The sequence below is a fragment of the Sprattus sprattus genome (genome assembly GCF_963457725.1).
Source record: "Sprattus sprattus genome assembly, chromosome: 7".
Classification (NCBI taxonomy): domain Eukaryota; kingdom Metazoa; phylum Chordata; class Actinopteri; order Clupeiformes; family Clupeidae; genus Sprattus; species Sprattus sprattus.
This window is the reverse complement of record NC_137926.1, coordinates 2,905,039-2,927,032: the sequence shown is the minus strand read 5'-3', so window position 1 is coordinate 2,927,032 and position 21,994 is coordinate 2,905,039. Positions and strand designations below refer to the sequence as shown.

General features: G+C 43.4%; 1 protein-coding gene across 1 annotated transcript; it reads right to left on the bottom strand.

The window, feature by feature from the left end:
- Positions 1-1,279: 1,279 nt before the first annotated feature.
- On the bottom strand, positions 1,280-13,496 carry st8sia4 (ST8 alpha-N-acetyl-neuraminide alpha-2,8-sialyltransferase 4). Its single transcript, XM_080841835.1, has 5 exons — positions 13,286-13,496; positions 10,239-10,373; positions 8,280-8,537; positions 5,041-5,334; positions 1,280-2,016 (listed from the first exon to the last, which is right to left on the bottom strand). The coding sequence occupies exons 1-5, from the start codon at positions 13,396-13,398 to the stop codon at positions 1,734-1,736; spliced, it is 1,083 nt and encodes a 360-aa protein (XP_080697961.1). The 5' UTR covers positions 13,399-13,496; the 3' UTR covers positions 1,280-1,733.
- Between the last annotated feature and the right edge of the window lie 8,498 nt (positions 13,497-21,994).

Sequence of the window (21,994 nt, the reverse complement as noted above, 5' to 3'; positions counted from 1 at the left end):
AAATGCATTTTCACAAACATAGAAATCTGATATTAAAAACAAATTCAAACCAAAATTGTAACTAAAATGTAGAGGGGGAAAGTATCAAATTTCTCCATACCCTATCACATTCAACACCTTAGTCGGTTTGATTCAGAGTACAAAAACATTACATTCATATAAATTACAGACATATGAACCTATAAAAACAATTTATAACACAGCAGATTTCACATAAGTAAATAATAAATAAATTATAATTACAATAAAAAAGGCATGATGCACGTCATCTAAATGACTTTTCCCTTATTCGTTGTAAATTAATACTGATATTCATTTTAAAAAGGCAGATCACAATTTATTACATAAATGGAGACAAAGATTCATACCTGTTGCTCTAAATGTAATATCTACCATGTATGTACATAATCACATTGTTGATACCTGACTTGAGTGGTTTGGACCTTGAGAGACAGCTAATGATGTGAGAAAGGAAAAAAACATCCTGTGTAATGAGAAGTAACTGTATGAACCAAACCACATTTTTGCAATTCACTCTGACAATATTGTTCCTCAACTGCAGTACTTGGATTGAATACTAAATAATCACGACAGGGGCATGTAGGGTATTGAAGAAAAGGTTTCTCAACAAGGATGACCATGTGAGACAGACTGGCTCATGTGCTGACAGCAGCGGCACCTAAACACGTTGCCTCACCATTTGTATGCAGACGTTGTCAAATGTCTGTCAACATCAGAACATAATTAACCTTTTCAATTATGCCTGAAAAGAGTAGGCCAGTCGCTTGCACAAGAATTCTGACACTGGAAAAACACCGAAAGCTGATTGGTGTTGCCCTCCCTGTGTTACACGTTGCCTATGATGACCACGTGTGCAAGGAGAGGAGTAAAAGACAACCCTCAGGTGTCGGAATCATGTGAACTATCTACAAAATATGAAAACAGACTGACTGTTATTTCAATTTTACCACCAGAAATATTCTTAAGTATTCCTTTTTTCTATAGCTAAAGCACAAGACAGCAAAGCCCACAGCGTTTAGGCAGTTGTACATTCATCAATGTTTTACATCCAAGTTTTACAAAAGAGGAAAATGTATCCAGGCAAATTCACATTAGTGTAAGAAGCTAAATCAATCATATAAATAGCATGTGTGAAATTTCACATTGGCTACCATCTAAACATATAAAAATAATTTTTGACCTGAGGCCTCTAAATTCTAAAAAGTACAGCATTAAAGAACCATACAATATTGTAAAGAAATGCGAGATGAAATAGAAATGACCATCTTTGGGTTTAATATTAAGGGAACCCAGTCCCTTTCAGAACATCCAAATTGCTTTAATCGATGGGCATAACCTTCTTTCTGTGTATACTAAAAGACAGTCAAGGTAATTCAGAATTCTGTATTCTGGTTCCATGTAAACCAAAGAAGATTGCTGTAAGTACAGTGTGTGACTCTTAAAGAGGTCATAGAACTCAGAATTACAGCTCCATAGCGATATACTGCACCCAATGCTCCATTCATATTATCGAACATTCTTTACATCCAGTTATTCAGCGGTTGGCATACTGAAGGCACACTCAGGCAACACACTCAGAACCCCTTCTCAAGAAGCTGTGACATAGCCTATCGTGTCTCTGCCATCATCCCTTTATGAGTACAAACATTCTCCTCCACACATCATATTGATCACGCATGCCACTGAACAACATCATGATCAGCAAGAGCACTTCAAGGCTGCATGCACTTAGTGGTGGTCAACTTCAACGCTCCTTTGCTGTGTAAAACTTTCAGAGTTTTGAACTCCAGCGGCATCCGGTGGGGCCCCGCATTGGAGAAGTAGCGATATTTGAGTGTGTCGTAGTAGTGGTACTTCACTGGGTTCCCATACGAGTCTTTGGGAAAGGGCCAAAACCCATAGAGGTGAATCTCATCACAGAAACGAGTGGCCAAGGTGTACATGAGTAATCCAGTGCTTGGCCGTTTGATGTGAATTTTGTTGGTGAGCCAGTACCTAGGAGACAGAAAATATGCACCAGTTAACATTCAACCAACTCATTACCGGCTCACTTTGTATTAGTCCGCTATTCAAATAGGTGCGGTCAGGTGTCAATGTCAGGTAATACATTGCCTGCTGGAATTAATTTAAACTTGAACAGTTCAAGCAGTTTTTCAGCAATTCATCAATGCTATTAAATGATGCAGGTACATTTTGCTCTGTAATAGGGCTCCATATTAGGCAGTAGTGAAGGCAAGGCCTTTTATTTACAGTATATAGAGCATTTCATGCACATGTGCAACTCAATGTGCTTTACATATACAATAGCAGGAAAGACAATAAAGAATTAAAATTATTAAAAATAAGAGTAAAGTGAAACAAGTAAAAAGAAGATGGTAAGCATAAACATAAAATATAAGAAAGTAAGTCTACTGGAAGAACATAATCATATGGAATATAAGTGCCACAACTCACAGTTTAGACAGTTACTCCTGTAGCAAGCAAATCAGTGAAGCCAATCAGTGTTCATAGGCCCCATAAAACAAGAACAAGTGCCTTGATTTAAAAGTAGCAACATTTGGGGAGTTTGTTCCAGGAATAAGAAGCAACATATTTGAATAATGCTTTACCATGTTTTGTCTTGTAGCTCTATAAACAGTAAGCATTCCCTTTCCAGACGACCTAAGGGTTCTTGATGCTTGATGGGGAGTAAGAAGGTCTAGGAGGTATTTTGGGCTCAAACCATTTAGGGTTTTGTAGACCAATAAAATAATCTTAAATTCAACTCTCTTGCACAGTGAAAGCCAGTGCAAAGATCTGAGAACTGGTGTGATGTGGTCGTATTTTTGTGAGAACACTTGCAGCTGCATTTTGAACACGCTGTAGTTTTTGGAGGGTTTTCTTTGGAAGGCCTGTATAAAGCACGTTACAGTAATCGAGTCTATTAAAGATAAAAGCATGGATAAGCTTTTCCAGGTCTGGTTAAGAAAGAAGGCCTCTTATCCTTGTTATATTTTTAAGGTGGTAATATAGTTAAGTGACATTTGTTATGTGGTCTTAATCCAACAGTTGAATAAATGGCTGGACATTAACTTTTCTTTTTATGCCATCATATATTTAAATGTAATGCTAAAATTGTTCTCAGATAAATCACTGTAACCTGAATGATCAACTGAATGACAAGAAACCCATCTGTACCAACTCCTCTGGAGTTTCTCATGCCAGACTACATGAACATACACACTATCTAAAACCTGCCACTACACTTTAATCTTCTTAGGTCTGACTCATATTGCAAATATCTATCCACCCTCTGACTCAACTCTTATCCTTTATCCGTCTTCCATGGTCACATCATGACTATACTGAAGGTGTGTGCCATTGAACCTGTTGAAGGAGTAATCCTTCACAGAACTATATTTAGCTGCAAGACAGGGTCGTCAGAGGATGTCATTGTAGGAGCAAGGCGCCTGGCTGCTATGGCAACTAAGAAAGACGTCGGGCACAGCGGTAGAATTAAAAAAAGCCAAACTTCCATATGGAATTGAGAGAACTCTGACCTTGTTTTACACATGCTCATATTAATTCAACCAGATTACCATCACATTTATATATATAATCTTGGGGTTTTCTTATTGCATGTGAACATTCAAACTATAAAATACTTTTATATGAATTTAATGAATTCATTTTAAACACCATAATATCTGATCATGGTTATCTGGTCATTAGTAATGTTTACTGGTCAACTAATAGCATTTCCACTTGCCCCTTTTTATACATCACCTGCATCCAGATAAGCTCCAAGGACAAGACTGTCCTTCTGTCATTCACTATTTAACATATTTTAAATCAGACAAGCTTTTGGGTGTAGACTTGACACATCAAATCAAAACGTTTCCCCTGCCTCCACTGCATCAGAACTCAGACTACATTCTAATCACAACCTCGAATCCTTGATCCACACTCGTATTTCATATGGGAACCTAAGGAGCATCCTGATACAGGGATTACTTTAATCCCAAGCATCAATAGAGCCAGTGTACTACATATGGAAGAGTACACATGGATAGACTGTAAGGACATATGATCTGTACACTGGGGTTGAAATGGAGGGTGTATGGACTGGATAGCCTGTAGAGACACATGATCTGTACGCTGGGGTGGACGTGGAGGACACAGCAGCAGTGTGGACTGATTGTGTGCAGACAGACTAGAGGCTGGTGGGGAGCCTTCCCATCATGCGGTGCACACTCTCGCACAGGCTCACCGCAGGAAGTCTCCCTGTTCCTGCTTTGATGTGATGGGGGCCGCGAGAAGGGGCCGTTTCTCTCACAGCCGTCTGATGCACGGACACTAGCGGGGGTAACGGACGAGTGTTGAGCCAGTGTGTGGCCGATATGTTTACCTGCTTTCGAAGTTGGGATTTTATAGAATATGTTACAAAGAAGGTCAGCTCGGAGTGGTATCTCTAGAGGCAGTAAATACTTAAAGTAAACAACATAATCGTTGGCGTTCTGGCCACAGGCACTGCAAATGTGTTTGTTGGTTTGAGCACTTCGACCAAACACAGGACACACAGCCACTACTGTGAGACTGGTCTGAACTGCAGAGGTTCCTATGCACTGAGCAGGTTATTCTCCTTCATTACTTAAATGGCCAGGCAATAGTTAGATGTCGATATTTCTGTAATTTAAGACAGCGAACAAGTGCAAAAGGTGGTAGAGCTGGTAGAAGGCGATTGATTAATCGCTATTATATTTAGTTCCAAGCTAATTTGTCTATCTATAATGTAAATGGTAAGAATTAGCAGCGCTTCTATTTGGTCCCTCTTGTAATACTCAATTCACGGTCTCATTTCCTTATCAACCCCCTTAAGTCTTTCTGTGTAGAGCAGCAGCTCATTTTAAATGTATAGGGGGGTGGAAAAGACCATGATTTTAACGCTGATGCCAGAGGGGTTTGCAGATTCATCTTTGTTTTTGGGGATGGGGGTGAAATGAGAAGGAAAAGGATTACACAAAAGAACATGCCGCTCACCCCCGAACAGCGTGGATGAGCCGCAGCGAGGGGTACGCCGGCTTCACGGACAGGCCCCTCTGCAGGATGAGCTCGTTGACGCCTTCCACGTGCTTCTCGCCGCCCTTCACCATGAAGGCGGGGATCCACAGCACGCTGTCGTTGAGTGCCTGCAGCCGCTCGACGAAGCGTTCGCGGTCCGTGGCGTTGCGCAGGCCCCCGTAGGCCCGCTGGATTACCGACGGGTTCATGGTGGTGAAGTCCGAGCGCAGGCCCACATCGGCGGCAAACTCAGCCTGAGGCGCCAGGTTGCATCTGAGAGGAGGAGAGAGACGGAGATGGAGAAGTGGATAGAGGGAGAAAGAGAGAGAGAGAGAGAGAGAGAGAGACAGAAGTAGAGAGAGAGAGAGAGAGGGGTAGAGAGAGATAGAGAAGGAGAGAGAGAGAGAGAGAGAAGTGGAGAGAGAGAGAGAGACAGAAGTAGCGAGAGAGAGAAGTAGAGAGAGATAGAGAAGGAGAGATAGAGGAGAGAGAGAGAGAGAGAGAGAGAGAGACAGAAGTAGAGAGAGAGAGAGAGACAGAAGTAGAGTGAGCGAGAGAAAAAGAAAGAAAGAAAGAAAGAAAGAAAGAGAGAGAGAGAGAGAAAGAGAACCCAAAGGACATGAGTTAGTCACCCAGCAGTGAGAACCTTCAGATCCAGCTGGGCCAGAGGTCACAGGCAGGAGAGTCAATCAGCAGCCTCCATCTACACAAGCATTAAAGTGATGCTGTGAGGAGACGGAGGCACAAAGATGCAATTTACCGTCTTCAGAAATATGAAAAACCACACACCGCCAGGGTGGAGAAGCAATTCTTCAATGAAATCACCCTCACCACCTGAGATGGTTATCACAAAGACTGACGGGAGAAATGCAATTTAGATTCTAATACACAGGAGGCAGTATTAAGCTGTCGGGCAGAACAGTAATAAATTCTTGAGGCCTTCTGTGTTAGTTTTTTCTACCTGTTTTTTTGGTTTTGTCATAACCTGCAGCTATGTGCAATCCATCAAACCAGCTTCTTTCACACAAGTTTAAAAAATTCAATTTCTATTTCTGTCTCTATGCAGGTGAGGGGCAATCGCATGTAGCAGAGGACTGATGCAAAGGTTTCACAGATGGCCAGAGGAATCGTCTGAGCCTGAAGTAATGCCTGTCGTCGTCTGAGGCCGGCTGATATTTTGTCTCTGCCCTATTTCAGGTGATGGGAACCCAAAGGCAGTCTGCACTAAGGACACGCTCCTACAAGCTATAGACAACCAATCACTCTTTATATGCATCCAAAAGATGATCAAAATATACATGTCTTAAAAATATTTGTTTCAAATGACAAAATCATTATAATCGTTATTCTTAAATTGTCATCCAAAAGTCTTATATGGACATTAGAAATTAATAGAGTCTTATTTAATTGGAATCGATAATCAGTGTGGAAATATGCAATTATCGTTATTCTTAACATAACAAGGTAGTTCCAGGCAGTGGAGTAAATAGCCAATAATAATTCTAGAACATTATCTCCTAAGAGACATTTGAATAGTTCTAGAATTTTTTTTCCTTCAGAAACATATTTCCTTTGAAATTAAGGTTGTAAACATGTACAGTTTTTCCATACGAATGGTGTTGCACAGCACGGTTTTGCTCAGTTTAGCCCGTGGACAAGCACAGCCTCGATGTGCATTTCCATATTTCAGGGCCTACTTGCTTGAGGGTGTGTTTTTAAGTAAGGGATAAAGGCCACCGATGTGGAGGCAAAGAACTCCACCATGCACAACCTTAGTTTCCTTTATTTATACCGCAGTTGCAACACATGCATTTAGGCATGTACAGCATTAGACAACACATGCATTTAGGAATTTCAGCATTAGTCCACACATGCATTTAGGCATGTACAGCATTAGCCCACACTGCATGTACTGCATTAGTCCACACATGCATCTAGGCATGTACAGCATTAGTCCACACTGCATGTACTGCATTAGCCACAAAGGAAACATTGGGATTATTCCAAAAAGAAATTAACCAGTTTCGTTTCCAGGCACTTCTTTCTTTAGTAACGATAACAGGGGATTAGTCACCAATAACCGGGGTTGCTTGGTTAAAATCGATTCCATTAATTCTAAGCCCGAATCCTTGCTACCATTCTCCAGACAATGTTTTTTAAGCATGGAATGTATCAAGTTCATACCACTCGTCACAATGATAGAATACATTTATTTTGTTAATTCATTGTCTGCCAAAACACAGTCACTGTGGTAGATAGAGAAGTCAAAGGGCAGTTCACCATTAACTATCGTTCTTATAGGGAGAACTCAATCTTTCCAGAAGAAACCCTTTAACTGGATCTGCTTCATATGTGTCTTGATATACACAAATATAGACACACTACTATGACAAGCGCAGAATGATGACTGATACGATCACAAAAGAAACAGTATCTTCAACGTCATCTGGCGTGTTTGGAGATGGACCCGATGCTCAGGAAAGGGTCCACGCTTGGCAGCGCTCAATTTATAATCCAATTGAGCTCAGCACGGTGTGGCACAGCCAAGAGCGGCACAAATGTGGCACAGCCGAGATTGCCGATGGAAAGACCAATGGTGGCTCCATTTCTTTAATCAAACAGATAGGCAGGCCTCACTCTCTAAGGTCTTGACGGAGTGAGCTCTTTAAGGTGCACACCAATCAGTGCCAAAGCTTTCAGAGCAGAGACACCTCAGCTCAGGATGTTGTTCTAGGTCACACAACACAAATCAGGTTAGAATCTGGCCAGGGGAAGCCTGGGTGCTACGACAACACTCCAAGGGGAGTTAAGAGAGTCTTTTTACCCCCCAATACAAAAAGGAGTGAAAAGCAGCGAGACGGCTGCAGGTCTGTTTCACCTTGTTTGAGCGGTTGTCTGTGAATTCTGCTAAAAAGGTGTCAGACGAGGCTGAATGCCAGGAAAGAAAAGTTTTGGCAAGACGAGCTTTCATTGCTAAGACGCAACTTTCCATGCTCAGACGGGCGAGTGGTCTGTCTGTCTGTCTGTCTGTCTGTCTGTCTGTCTGTCTGTCTGTCTGTCTGTCTGTCTGTCTGTCTGTCTGTCTGTCTGTCTGTCTGTCTGTCTGTCTGTCTGTCTGTCTGTCTGTCTGTCTGTCTGTCTGTCTGTCTGTCTGTCTGTCTGTCACACAACAAACAGAGACAGGAGGAAAAAGCAAAAACACAACAAAATAAAAGTACCGTATCACAAAATCATGGCTGTCGATCTCGTGTCCACAACCGCTGCTCAGCAGCACCCCGGAGTTGCCCACCACGGCGCAGGTCTTGAACCTCCGGTTCTTCAGCGGGGAGACTTCAGGCAACAGCTTGTGCAGTGTCTGCGAGACGTTGAGGGTCCGGCGCCGGTCCAGAACATAGTGAATGGTGTCGCCGGGCTTCAGGCTGGACTTCACTACAGACACGTCCCGTTCTGCATCCAGGAATCGCAAGATGTCCTTTCTGTGTTTTTTTTTTTTTTATGAAATTAAATTAAATGAAACGAAACGAAACAACAGGCAATTTGTTAGACAGAACATCAGTGTTTGTGTTGTTCCTCTTTCAACGAGACAAACAACTGATCCACCACACGTAACAGCACTTGCACATCCTCTTCGTAAGTGATATCTGACACAACAGACACAGGTCACACACAACAGTCACAGGTCAAACACACACACACACACACACACACACACACACACACACACACACACACACCTCCTAAGTGATATCTGACACAACAGTCACAGGTTGCCAGAAACAGTCACGTCTGTCACATGAGAGTCTGTTTGTGTTCTCTGTTGGCAGTGTGTGTCAGTGTGTCACCAACATAACGGTCAGTACGCACACACACACACACACACACACACACACACACACGCCCCCCCCCCCCCCCCCCCAATGTTTCAAAATACCCTCTCTGGTGTCAATGTGAAAACAAACAAGTATGTGCCTCCAACAAAGGAACACGTGTCTGCATGGTATATGGGTCTATTCAATCAATAAATACTGATGATGATCATCCAACGCTGATTAAAACATGATCAAATCTGATTTCACACACCACTGGGACCTCCTGTGCACCGTCATGCAGCTATGAGTGGACATCACAAGACAACGGTTTTCTCTAATCTTGTAAAACAGACTTCACTAAATGGAAAGACTGTGACTGACTTGTGAGGGAAGCACGGAATGCATCTGTGTCCACAAGAACTCATGCACAGGAAACTGGCAAGCTCTACTATAAATCTCATTTCCATATCTTGATTGAATTTCAGCGAGCAGCATGAAAAAAAAATATGCAGCATCATAATTCAGAGAAACTGCAGCGTCGTAACTAAATCATGCAATATAGAATAATACCCAACAGGCAGAGAGCCTTTATAGGCATCTTTTATACAACATAGTAGGGGTGTGTGTGTGTGTGTGTGTGTTCCATATAGGCTAGTTTAACTTCACAGCAGTCAGAAACAGACCAGCTTCTATTCTTAGAACACGTTTGCAGCCATATCCTCTCTCTGGCCCAGGTGTATGGTTACACTGACATTTGTATCTATGGGTACACTGGCATTTGGGTTTGTTAGCCACACCTTTCCTACTTTAGATGTGCGTGAAATGTAGGAACAGATGTCTAGACACACCCACAAGATGAATTTCCCTTCCTTTATTTCTGACTTAATTAGGTCAAAGGGAAAAAAACAATTCCCTGCCATTCTATGCTCGCTGCCGACTTCAGTGTTATTTCAGTGTCTGGTCTCTGAAGGCAGAGAACATGCTTCACTATTGACCTTTGGGAGAGGCACACGCACACGCACACGCACACACACACACACACACACACACACACACACACACACTGATGTTTGAGAGGCACATTGGAGTAAAGCAGGAGTAGTGACCTTGATTTGATTTCATCTCCCCCCATCCCAACCCCACTCCGCTGCCGCTGTGACTCCCCTCTACGCTGGCCCCAATAGTGAAGAATCAGGTGACATCTGAGGCTCGACACGTGTGTGTTCAGAAATAGCCTGCGTGGCCCGCTGCTCCACTCACCTTATCATTAGCACCAGCGAGGTGTTGACCCTCCAGCCGTGACACACACACACACACACACACACACACACACACACACACACACACACACACCGCTGCTCCACTCACCTTATCATTAGCACCAGCGAGGAGTTGACCCTCCAGCCGTCCCCCGCGGGCTGGGGCACCTCCGGCACGCCGCTCCTTCCACTGCCTTTCTCCGAGCTATTGACCATTAGCCTGAAGGCTATTAGCTCGCCATCTCTGGAGGGAAAAAAGAAGAGGGGGGGGGGGGGGGGGTGCTGTGATACAGATCTCTCCTTTCACCATTTTAAAGCAACCGTCATGTGTCAGAGGGGAGCATTGTGTGCTTTTCAGCGTTCAGCGATAACACACTGCATTAAACACACACAGCATTACAATCACACACAGATGATTCAAATGGTTTCTTTACTGGAAAATCTCCGCCTGCAGTATGTCAGGAGCCCCTAGGCTATGATGGGTATACCCTTTCAGTTCCGAGAAGTAGTAGAGCAAATACGAACCGGCTATCAGGTGCCTTGGCGACATGGGGGTATACCATGTTTATTCAGCAATGGAGTTCAATTCAGTCTTATTTATAAAGCTCCCATAAGCATTGGAATGGTCTCTATGCACTTTACAGGGCCCAGAGCCTCAACCCCTTGTTTCGAACATTCTAATAAAAGAATGTATTCGTTAACAACGTAAGTTTCTAAAATTCCACCCTAAATTCAGTGGAGCAGATCCTCTTCAGAACATTCACTCTGCAACATTCTGAACACACCGGTGTGACGGTACTCGCAGCAGGGCTTCATTGGAAACAGAAACTATGCGCTCGTACTGCACAACCCCACCGCTCCTGCCCCAACAAGTCACAGTGTGCTCGTCCTGGGTGAGATCGAATGCCAACACACTTTTTTTTGTCTACTGTGAATTAACTCTTAACCGCCTTCCCATCAGGTACCACGACACCTTCTTGTAAACTCAATGCAGCCATTGAAGGAGCATGAAAAACCACATCCATACAGTCGGATCTAACACCTAGGCTCCTAAGCCATTGTGCACTGAAATGAACTGTTAACACTCTACTGTTCATTTCCTGCCAACAAGTGAGAGAACTGATTTAACCCGGACCCTTGATCAGTCCTCGCACACACACTCCGTTCCGTATGGGTTCTAATTGCACAACAGGAAAGGGGGTAAAGTGCATCATACTTCACCACAGGAAGCTTTGTTATTGTCTAACAGAAGGAAGCCTTCACACGCGAGCCCTCGCTATCTTCCTCTAGCCTTCACGTACTGAGGAAACTTGGCAGAAGTCTGCTTCATTGGGGGACTGTTCCATTATTCCTGTAATTATCTGGTGTTATGTGATATAAGCATAGCTACTATGTCAAATCACAAGTCAGGTCAGTCATGGCAACTTTGTGTGAAGGAGGTAATGAGGCTGTTGGCTCTGGGGGGCAGGTCCTCCCCCAGACCTTCAGTGCTCAGCTGGGCTATCTCCCGGGCCTTTCTGTGTGGAGTTCTCCCCGTGTTCACAAGGGGTTTCCTCCACTAAGAACCCCCAACAGAAAAAACATGCAAAACAGAACACTCTCCTGTCCGTCCGTGACCGAGACAGACGGTTCACTAGGTCCCCAGGCGCTGAGAAGCTGCCCACTGCTCCTGAAGGGGCCCAGTGCGTGTGTTTGTGTGTGTGTGTGTCCTGCGTTGCCTCCGTAAGTGTGTGTTTGCAGTGTGTCGCTTGCGGCAAATACAAAAAACTGATTGAAGTCAGCCTTGTTTGTTTGTTTGTTAAGTGAAAATGAAAGTAAGTCTAAAAAGGTGGCTAGTGTTGTACTTCTTTTGTATCTCTACCTTTATATTATCAATAAAAAAAATTATACATTTAAAAAAAAAAAAGGTGGCTAGTGCAGAAATGAGCTTCCAAAGGTACTCTGAAAACAACCGAAGCTACCCTGCTGAGGACTGGCGACAGACGTGGAGTGAAAGGTGTTTTTTTGTTCTGTACTTTTCTGTGGTTGTCGTGAAACCCGTGCTGCTAGTCATAATCAAGAAAAGGGAAACCACCTGGTCAAAACAGACGAGTGCCGTCTAGTGCTTCAGGCTGTGATGCGAGTCTCAAACACACACACACACACACACACACACACACACACACACACACACACACACACACACACACACACACACACACACACACACACACACACACACACACACACACACACACTCTCTCTCTCAAGACCAAAGCAAGACAGTCAACAGGCAAACTGTCAGTCACTTTCCTGGCACCAGCATCTTACAGACAGGAAGTACTGGCTGTCATCTAAAACCTAACTACTCCACTAGGTCTCAAGCTCAGGCTGAAGGATGAACAGCATTTATGGCCAGACGAGTTGATGGCAACATATGGATCTTTTCCTTCAGCTACCAGGACGGTTCATGAACCTGTCAAAAACGAAATCCATGTGGCATGGTAAAATAAGAGTTAATACTTCATCTCTCTTTTTTACTCTCCTTCAGCCAACCCCACTACCCTTATCTCACTCTCTTACACACACACACACACACACACACACACTTACAACAGCCCACTACAACAACATTGACCTAATGTTATCTACAATGAGTTTTACTGGATATAAACCTTCCCCAAGAAGAGAAGCAATCTGAAAGCTTCGGAAGAAAAAGTCGTCTTGCACAAGAAGCCCAACTATAGCAAATTTAAAATAGGCCCAAAATGTAAATGGTATTTTCTGTAAGAACAAAAAAAAAAACAATGCAGGGAAACGGTTAGTCATTAAATTACTCAAATGCGGTAGGGTTAAAAATGAACATTTCCCTGTAGCAAAATGATAATCAGTCTAGCCCAAACAAAGGAAAATAGCCATCCATCCCGACACAATTGCCATGGGCAGGACCGTTCGCAGGATCCAATGGTAGGACACCGCTACCTGGTAACATCAAGCAAAACTTCTCCTATATACACATAAACTAACATGAACATTAACGTTAACGTAGGCTACTATTCACGGCATATAGAAAAGGCAGCCCAATGCACCTCCAAGCACAGCGATACATCAGCTACCTTTGTGATGGGCTGCCGCTATTCGACCAGCGGACTCAATGGCAAAGAGAACGTGTCGTACCCTGCGAGTTGGGCTTCCTGATGTTCTCCACTTCTTGTCAGGTCTTTCGTCTTGTAAAAGATCAACAGAATACTAATGGTGCAAACAGTCCATCGTTTCCAAGTAAGGCGCATTTCGTTGATGTAGATAAGTTAAATATCCTGTGTAACCGGTCCTTTTGGAGTCATTCGCTGACCAAGTCCCTCTCGGTTGATACTGACTAACCCCCGTCTGTTGCATATTACCCATTAGTTTCTCAGCAGCAGCTGTACACCATGTCCTGCCTTTGCAGACACCGCTTCGAGATTGAAACACCCACTGTCCAATCATATCCGCCCTGTAGCAACATATGCAAATATGTTATTTAGCAAAGCCAATGGTTATCGGTGTAGGCGTGAGTTGGTGACTTCGAAGTTGTGTCTGATATCGGATCAGTAGCCCAGTAAAGCGTGGTCAGACGAAAAATGAAATCGATCTAATATGGTCTGCTGGTCCCGCAGGCCCTTCGTCTCTCTTTCGGTGAGAGTTATTTTATGCACAATTTTAGAGGGTCAATATTTATTCTAAGAAAGTCATTCAAAGAAAATCAGTATTTTTTGTTGATAAACAAATAATCGTAGTATCAATGTTTAAATCAGTGAGTGTAATCAGGCTTGTCTAAGGATCAATTTAGGATCAATTTAACTCACTTAAAAGATAACCAGCTGCAAAACTCCGACCGATACTCAGCATAGCAACAAACAACTGAAAAAGATCCGAAAAAGCCATGGAAATGTAGTTATTTCCCTTTTGTGGTGGACTGTATGACTAATGACATAAAAAATAGAATGACAATAGAGAACCACCATGATTACAGTGACAGGCCTTAAAAAAGGAAGGAAAATCCTGCTGATTCATTGTTTCACCAAGATAAGATGTCATGTAATGGGATGGGACACATACATGGGATGAAGCTCTTTGCAATGTAGCCAAAACATCAATAGTGTTTTTGGTGAACAAATGAGTCTGCAAGCTAGCAGTTACACGAGGAAGAGGACTGAACCATACCGACAGTTCACAAAGGAACTCGGGCCACATGGAGGGAGACATCGGGGCAAATGATGAGATGAGCTGTCATTACCTGTAATTACCCTGTAGGCTACTCACACTGTATATCTGCTGTTAGATTCTGCATTAAAACCAGGACACTGCAGATGTTTGCAATGTGAAAAAAATGTTTTCTTTATTTAAAGAAACTGAGGAGGTGATCGATTGCCATGACCCGGTGGATGTCTAAGCTGAGAAGGACTCTCTAGATTGGCTGAGTGAGTCAGGTAGGGTTAAGGGCAAGCACAGCGCACTGAAAAGTGTTAACAGCTATCAGAAAAAGGGTGGTTGAATAGGAAGGTCTTTTTTAGGTCCAGAAAAGAGGAGAATGATCCAATTGGAGGTTACGGGGGCAGCGTGCTGTACGGATTACGGGGGGGGGGATCATCTGATATTTGGTTTTGGAGTGGTGAGCAGACATTAGAAACGACAAGCAGGGGAGCAGTAAAGACACATCAAAGAAGCGAAGCATCAAATATTTAGGCTTGTAAAGACAGAAGGGCGTGACTCTCTTATTAGGTCTCTTGGTAATATACTGGAGGCATGTGGAGTAGAACAGATTTAGGATGGAAGAAAAACACATCCACCCCCACAAGCAGCTGTGAAGAAGATAATGAAGCCCTCGCTGCACAGGGTGCAGGGCTTAAGGAGAGTTCTAATGTGGAACATGCGGGAGAGTTCTAATGTGGAACATGCACAGGGGTTCAGAGCTTTAGGAAATTCTAATGTGGAACATGCATACAGTGCAAATACACCATGCAGGTTCAAGCTTCTGATAAGTGGAGCCGTTTCTGCAGTTCGTCCGCCTTGAAATCCAAGCAAACCCCGATATAAATCAACAACACAGAAGTGGCCATTAAGTGCTTTAACACGCTTCATTTCCATGAGTGCTTTTGGGGAAGAGGAGGGTGCAAGTTTCCAGAGTTCCCTTGGTTCAGCGCTACAAAGACTTCTTTGATGTAATTTCATCTCTTCAATGATAATCTGATACGGAATGATGTGTTTTTTTTCAGTTCGTTCACCCATTCCCTTCTTTAAAACAGCCCTTTCAAAGCCTCCAGTCCCACCCATCACGCTACTACATCTACCTTCCATCAAGACTGACTCCAGCCTCCTCCTGGATATTGGATTACCATGTAAACAGACCCTGAAGAGTACAATAATGCATACATCACTGGCCATGCATTCGGTTTCACAGACTTTGGCCCTACACGCACGCACACACACACACACACACACACACATCACTGGCCATGGATTCTGTTTCACAGACTTTAGCCCTACACACACACACAGACACACACACATACATCAATGGCCATGCATTCTGTTTCACAGACTTTAGCCCTACGCGCACACACACACACACACAGACAAGCAACACACACTCACACATTCACCTGGGCACGAGGAGACATTTGAAATAAATCGGATTACGTAAATGAGAACAGTGCGTGTGCTGTATGTCCACAACGTCCATTCAATAACCCAAGACATTACATTTAGTCATTTAGCAGGCGCTTTTATCCAAAGCGACGTACAAAGGAGAAAACACTCAAGATACAAGCAATAGATAACAGTAACAGTAAATTCTACTTTACATAAGGAATAAAAAGTGCAGGAATGTAACTACTTTAAGTGCAAGTTAAGTACTCGTTAGAGTAGATAGCATAAGAGGAAGGATAAGGAGGGCCAGAGGAAGGGTCATTACCATGAAGCATTCCTGAAATGTATGTCAAAGTGTTCCGATGTGTCGTGGACTTGTGTAGTAGAGTTTTCCATTCCTCCTTTAGTCTGTTTTATGCTGCTGCAGGCCAATGATGATAAACCATTTGTTTATATTCTGGTGTGGTTAAACAACATGGCAGTTTTGAGTTGAAAAACAGGAAGTGCCTGATCTGTTCAATGATATGACGGCCTGCAAAATACTTTGAATTGCTCCCTTTCTCCTAAGCGGAGGAACAGAGAATCACAGATAAAAGAGCTTTAAGATTTAATCTTTGAGAGAAAGGCTTATGCATTAAACTGTCATATGTTCCTGGGCCTTATGTGAACATATTTAACCCCACAGTTTAGAAAAGTCCCCAGGGGTGGTCGTGTTCGGGTGCCTAAACATCTGAACTGTTCTCAGACAAATGATCTTATTAGCTGCAGTAATCTTATACTGTTGTGTACTGTAGACACCAGCTGTTTCTTGGACATTATTAAGTTGTAGAAAAACCACCTCCACACACACGGTGCAGCTAAGGGACCCTTTCAGTCCAGCACGTCCAAGCTCTTGTCTCTCTCTCTGCATGACTGTAGCGTTGTCTCTACACTCCATCATCTCCTATCTTTGCTTTGCAGCGCTGGAGTGAAATGCCACTCTCTCTCTCTCATCATGGAGTGTTTGTCCAAGACTTCAACACTGGCAACCTCGAGCTCTTGACTCAGCCTGAAATATTGAATCTCAGAGATAACAGCTCCCGCTGTAGCCCAGTTGCTGTGAGACACATTAATGGCGCACAGAGTTTAAGCTGTACACGCTCCAGCCACTCTGTGATTGTGTTCGATTTACGGAGAGCTTCCACACTAGTACCCCTGTGTGGGGCATTTGTGTGAAATATTTGAAGCTTCATATCTCATTTCATCCATTTGCCCTAGATATACCCATCAGGGCATCTATATATTATGGAGTTACCAATGACCAGCTTGGTGGAGGAGTTTAAATGTGCTAAAACCCACCTGGAGATGACTTTGTATCAGTCTAAGGATCCAGCAGTCAAGAACTTTGCTCGAACGGTTGAACACAGTCAAGAAGTGTAACCCAAGGGTAGTGGTTCAGTGTGCACAAGGGGCATTACAGCATGGGGATATCATTGCAGGTACAGTGTGGAAGAGGGGGGTTTGTGTAAGATTGCAGTTGGTAAGCATGGGGTAAGGCTACAGTACCGGTGAGGAGGCAAATGGTAACCCGCTTTGTTTGCAAACAAGAAGAGGCAATCAGGGGAAAGCTAGGGCAAAGGACAGCTGGCATAATGTTGAGGAGAGGAGAACCAGCTGTAGAGGATTGTGGGCTACGGATGCTGCATTATTTAGCGATGTCGGAATCATGGTTATATGAAAATTCACCCAATGCAGCCATAACTGTGCCTGGTTTCAGCATGTTTAGAAATGATAGAAAACATGGTAAAGGTGGTGTTTTGTGTTATGTAAAGGAGTCAATAAGCTGCAATGAAATATTATTCACAAACTGTGATTTGGAGTGTCTATAGGTCTTAATATGGGTCTGTCTCCAGAAATGTCTTTCACCCTAATTGTAATATACCGGCCCCCCCTCAGCAACGGTTCGTTTTTATGATGATTTCAGAAACCTATTACATTAAATTAACTGTTGGAGCCGCGGATGATGCCCTCCCAACGCATCATAACCTCAGGCTGTGCGTGGGTGAAGACAGAAGCTGCAAGTAGTGAATGGGTCAGTTTATTAAAAAACATTCTGGAAGTCGGCCAATTAAAACATATTCTGTCTGGTTGTGGAACTAGCTTGACTATGGTTTGCTACGCATGGAGACACAATCAGGTAAGGGTTAGGGATAAGGCCCTTGCATGCTTCTAAAGGGAGCATGAATTGCTAGGTGCTTACGCGTTGCGTTGGAGGTGTTGCCAAGCAATTTACACCCAGAACAATAGGCTTGCGTAAAATGGCGCAAGTCTAGAAAAAGGGGCCGACGCACGTAAGACGTGAAAAGTCGCGCAAGGGGCACGCAAGGGGCTTGCGCGGCCTCTTGCGCTTGCGCTTGCGCTTACGCTTACGTAACCGAGCATAAATCAGCCTTTAGGGTTGTAAAGTCACAGGCGTGTTTGTTTATGAATAAACAAGTTGATTTTGCCAGTTAATGACTGGGACAATACAATCTATTTTGTGTGAGAGGGGCAGAAAGGTGGAAACCGGCAATGTACAAACGGTACCAGCAAATAGGGCATAGCACAGGATTGAAAGTGGTAGGCTGATGTCGGAAGGTCCACAGTATAGGATGTTGTGACTGCTATGAGAACAGACCTGTGCGAGTACAAGTGCATTGTTTAATGTTTTGAGTTAATGATTCCGTTTGAAGATCCAATTGAGGCCTTTGAAGCTGAAGAAGCTGAAGTATGCAGAGATGGTGGCAGCAGCGAGGGGATGAGGTTTGCACACACAAGACCAGCGGAGAGGTGTTAGAGGCTACACACACACACACACACACACACCAGTGGATAGGTGTTAGAGGCTTTGTAGCTGAATCAACCACAATGCTTCTGTTGGATTTTGGTTTTCAAGGACAGCCACTCAAATACATTTGAAAGGAGTTGTCTGAGGGTGCTGGAAAAGCAATCCAGTGTTTATGGCTAAGGCCCACAGACTGCTTGGCAACATGTGAATTAACAGTACTCCATGAAGAAGCATGTTGTTGCAAGATGTTTTTGTGACTAAAGGGCCCAGGGTTGTATCCCATGTATTTCCCATATATAAATATATATAATCCCATATTATTCCTTAACCCTAATTTGGATTCATAATCCCGGGGGGCTCTTTCCCCGTCTATAAATCAATATAAAAGCAGCATGCACCTCTATAGAGAGTACACTGGCATGGTTCTGGCAAACAGCGAGCTTAAAGGCCCTTGCTTGGTTCTGCGTTGAGCATGAATTGTTAGGTGCTTACGCGTTGCGTTGGGGGTGTTGCCAAGCAATTCACACCCAGAACAATAGGCTTGCGTAAAATTGCGGAAGTCTAGAAAAAGGGGCCGACGCACGCAAGACGTGAAAAGTCGCGCAAGGGTCGCGCAAGGGTCTTGCACTTGCGCTTACGCTACTGACCATAAATCAGCCTTCACTCTCTAGATGTACGTCCTCAATCCTCAGTAGGCCTTTGGCCTGTGCTTTAAAGTAACACTATGGAGTTTCTTGAGCCGCCAGGTAGGGGGCTACTTTCTGCTGGACTATTCAGTAATTTATTTGCAGTCTTGCTTTGACTTGTGTTGCATTTGCTTGATGTTTGACTGTGTTAGGAAAGTTGTTGACTCGCTAGGCTAGTTTGTCATAAACAAAGTAAGCAAGTTTCAACAGGTTTCTCTAAGTTTAGCCGCTAGTAAGGCATCTTGTTAGGGATGTTAGCAACTTGTTTTAACACGCTTGGACATTGTTGCTAGTAATGAGTGTTCTCGCGTTGGCTTCTTTTATATATATTTTTGTGATAGCTATGTCACAACTTTCCTAACACAGTCAAATATCAAGCAAGTGCAACACTATACAAAGCAAAACAGAAAATAAGTTACTGAATTTTCCAGCAGAAATGAGCCCCCTAGTATATTTTCGATGCTTTGAAAGTGGTGGTCAGAGCACAATAGCTGTGTTTGCCTTCCTGCTCTTAAATGCCCTGGTTATGGCAAAGGCCAGACACTATAGTGTACCGCAGCATGACATATTACACAAACTTCTTCTGCGGTGGAAACTTTTCCTGCCCATCCTCCTGGTATTTTCCAGGAGCAATCTGCTCACTCACGGAAATAGAGTTCTTTCATTTTTTTATAAGATACCATCTATCTCTAAAACAGTAAATGTCCCAAGGACTGAAAACAGTCCACTGATATGTCAAAACAAGCCAGAGATCAGGAAACACACTTTGTCATTCAAGCATGCTGCAGGTTCAAAGCCATTTCCTGTCAAGAGTCTTTGAGGCTGAGCCAGACGTGAAGTGAGAAAGCGGCGACGATTGATTTAATCTGACAAGAGCAAATCCTTTTTATCTAGCAGGTAATCTGAGGTGAGCTGTAGGGCTGTCGTTGTTTGTCTGGTATTTTTGCTGTTCCACAGACAAACCACAGTATCCATCAGGTATGTACCGCGTGATCTTTCTCATTAAACTTTAAGCATCCCCCGATGCATGTCAGTTATGACTACACTGCAAAAAATGCCCCTCTAGATTTAAGACAAATCATTACATATTTAAGCAGGACTTTGCTTAAAACAAGCACATTTGGCTGCCAGTGCGTTAAGCAAATTTGGCTTGTTAAGATTTCTTAAAATAAGTAATATTTGCTTGAAATAGGTAAAAATAACCTTACCAAGAAAGCACTAGGTAAGTACAATTTAGCTAGAAACAAGACCAACTAGATTTTTCATCTCAATATAAGAGTAATAACACTAGGTTAGAAAAGCATGTTTTGCAGTGTACTACTTTTCATTTCATTTATCTCACTGTCAAAGAATGCTTTATATGTAAATTCACATCATAAAAACATGTATAGCATTTAAATAGTGTGCACTGTGACATACATGACATGACATGAGGTTAAGTTTTACAGTTACACCGACAATTGAAAACCATGAATAGTTTCACTTCACTTTATAACTGTCGGGCACGACAGAAAGTGATAACTATGGTCTTTTCACTGTCTGTTTTTCAAGGTGGTCAGAGATTGTGGGAGTCTAAGGCTAGCCTTGGGCATGGTGTACAAGGTTGTCATACCACAGAGAAAGTGAGTCAGACCGGGAGCAGTATACACGTGCAGTCAATCAATCTCGTTAGCATTGCATTTGTTTTCTTACCATCCCACAGGCTGCTGGTATTAGATAGATAGATCAATAAATAGATAGATAGAAGGATACTTTATTAATCCTGTGGGAAATGTAGGTCATCCAGTAGCTTATACACTTATGCACTTGTGCAACTCACAGACATACATACATAAATCAGAATCAGATTTTTTATATTTGTACTATTTTATTTTTAATATATATTTTTATAAATCACATACACATAGGGAGCACCTGTTCACTTGAGTGGGGTGCTTACAGATACAGGAATGGATCTGACCCTATATTACAGTGTGCATTGATTGTGACAGTGTTGATGTTCACGAGGAAAGTGTTCTTGTGCTTCAAGTGTGGATAGTGCAACCTAGCCATGGAGCGATCCCACAGGCCATTGCTATTAACTGTGGAGCTTTTTATTTCACACCAGAAGCGCTGCCTCCCCCTGCCCCAGTAGAGTGGTTAAGGGATGGCCACGGGGTAAGTTCTGCTGCCCCAGTAGAGTGGCTAAGGGAGGGCCACGGGGTAAGTTCTGCTGCCCCAGTAGAGTGACTAAGGGATGGCCACGGGGTAAGGTCTGCTGCCCCAGTAGAGTGGTTAAGGGATGGCCACGGGGTAAGGTCTGCTGCCCCAGTAGAGTGGTTAAGGGATGGCCACGGGGTCTGCCTGGTCTAATCATATTGCACACACAGCCACAAATGGATGTAGCTATAGCTGCCTGTCGAGATTGGCAATCACACCACTGTAGCCCTCGGCCATCTTGCCCTCGGCCATCTTGCCCACGGCCCTGCTATTTCCACATTCCTCCAAGGACCATCACTGTGTTTTTGCACCTCATTCCGTTGCCTTCCTCGTGAGCAGTTACCCTTTAAAAAAACAAGAACAAAGCCTGCGCTTCTGACAGTGTCTGGGCCTCCTTCTCTTGCATGTCTACAGCTATTCTGGTACCTGTCATTAGTGTCTCCCCTCGTCTAACCGGCAGGGTTTCATCCCCCTGTCCTCCGCGCCGGAGACAAAGCCAGTGTGAGGCGTTTTAAAACCAGCTATTTCATCATTATCTTTCTCTGGCGGTTTTTGAAGAGCAGCACT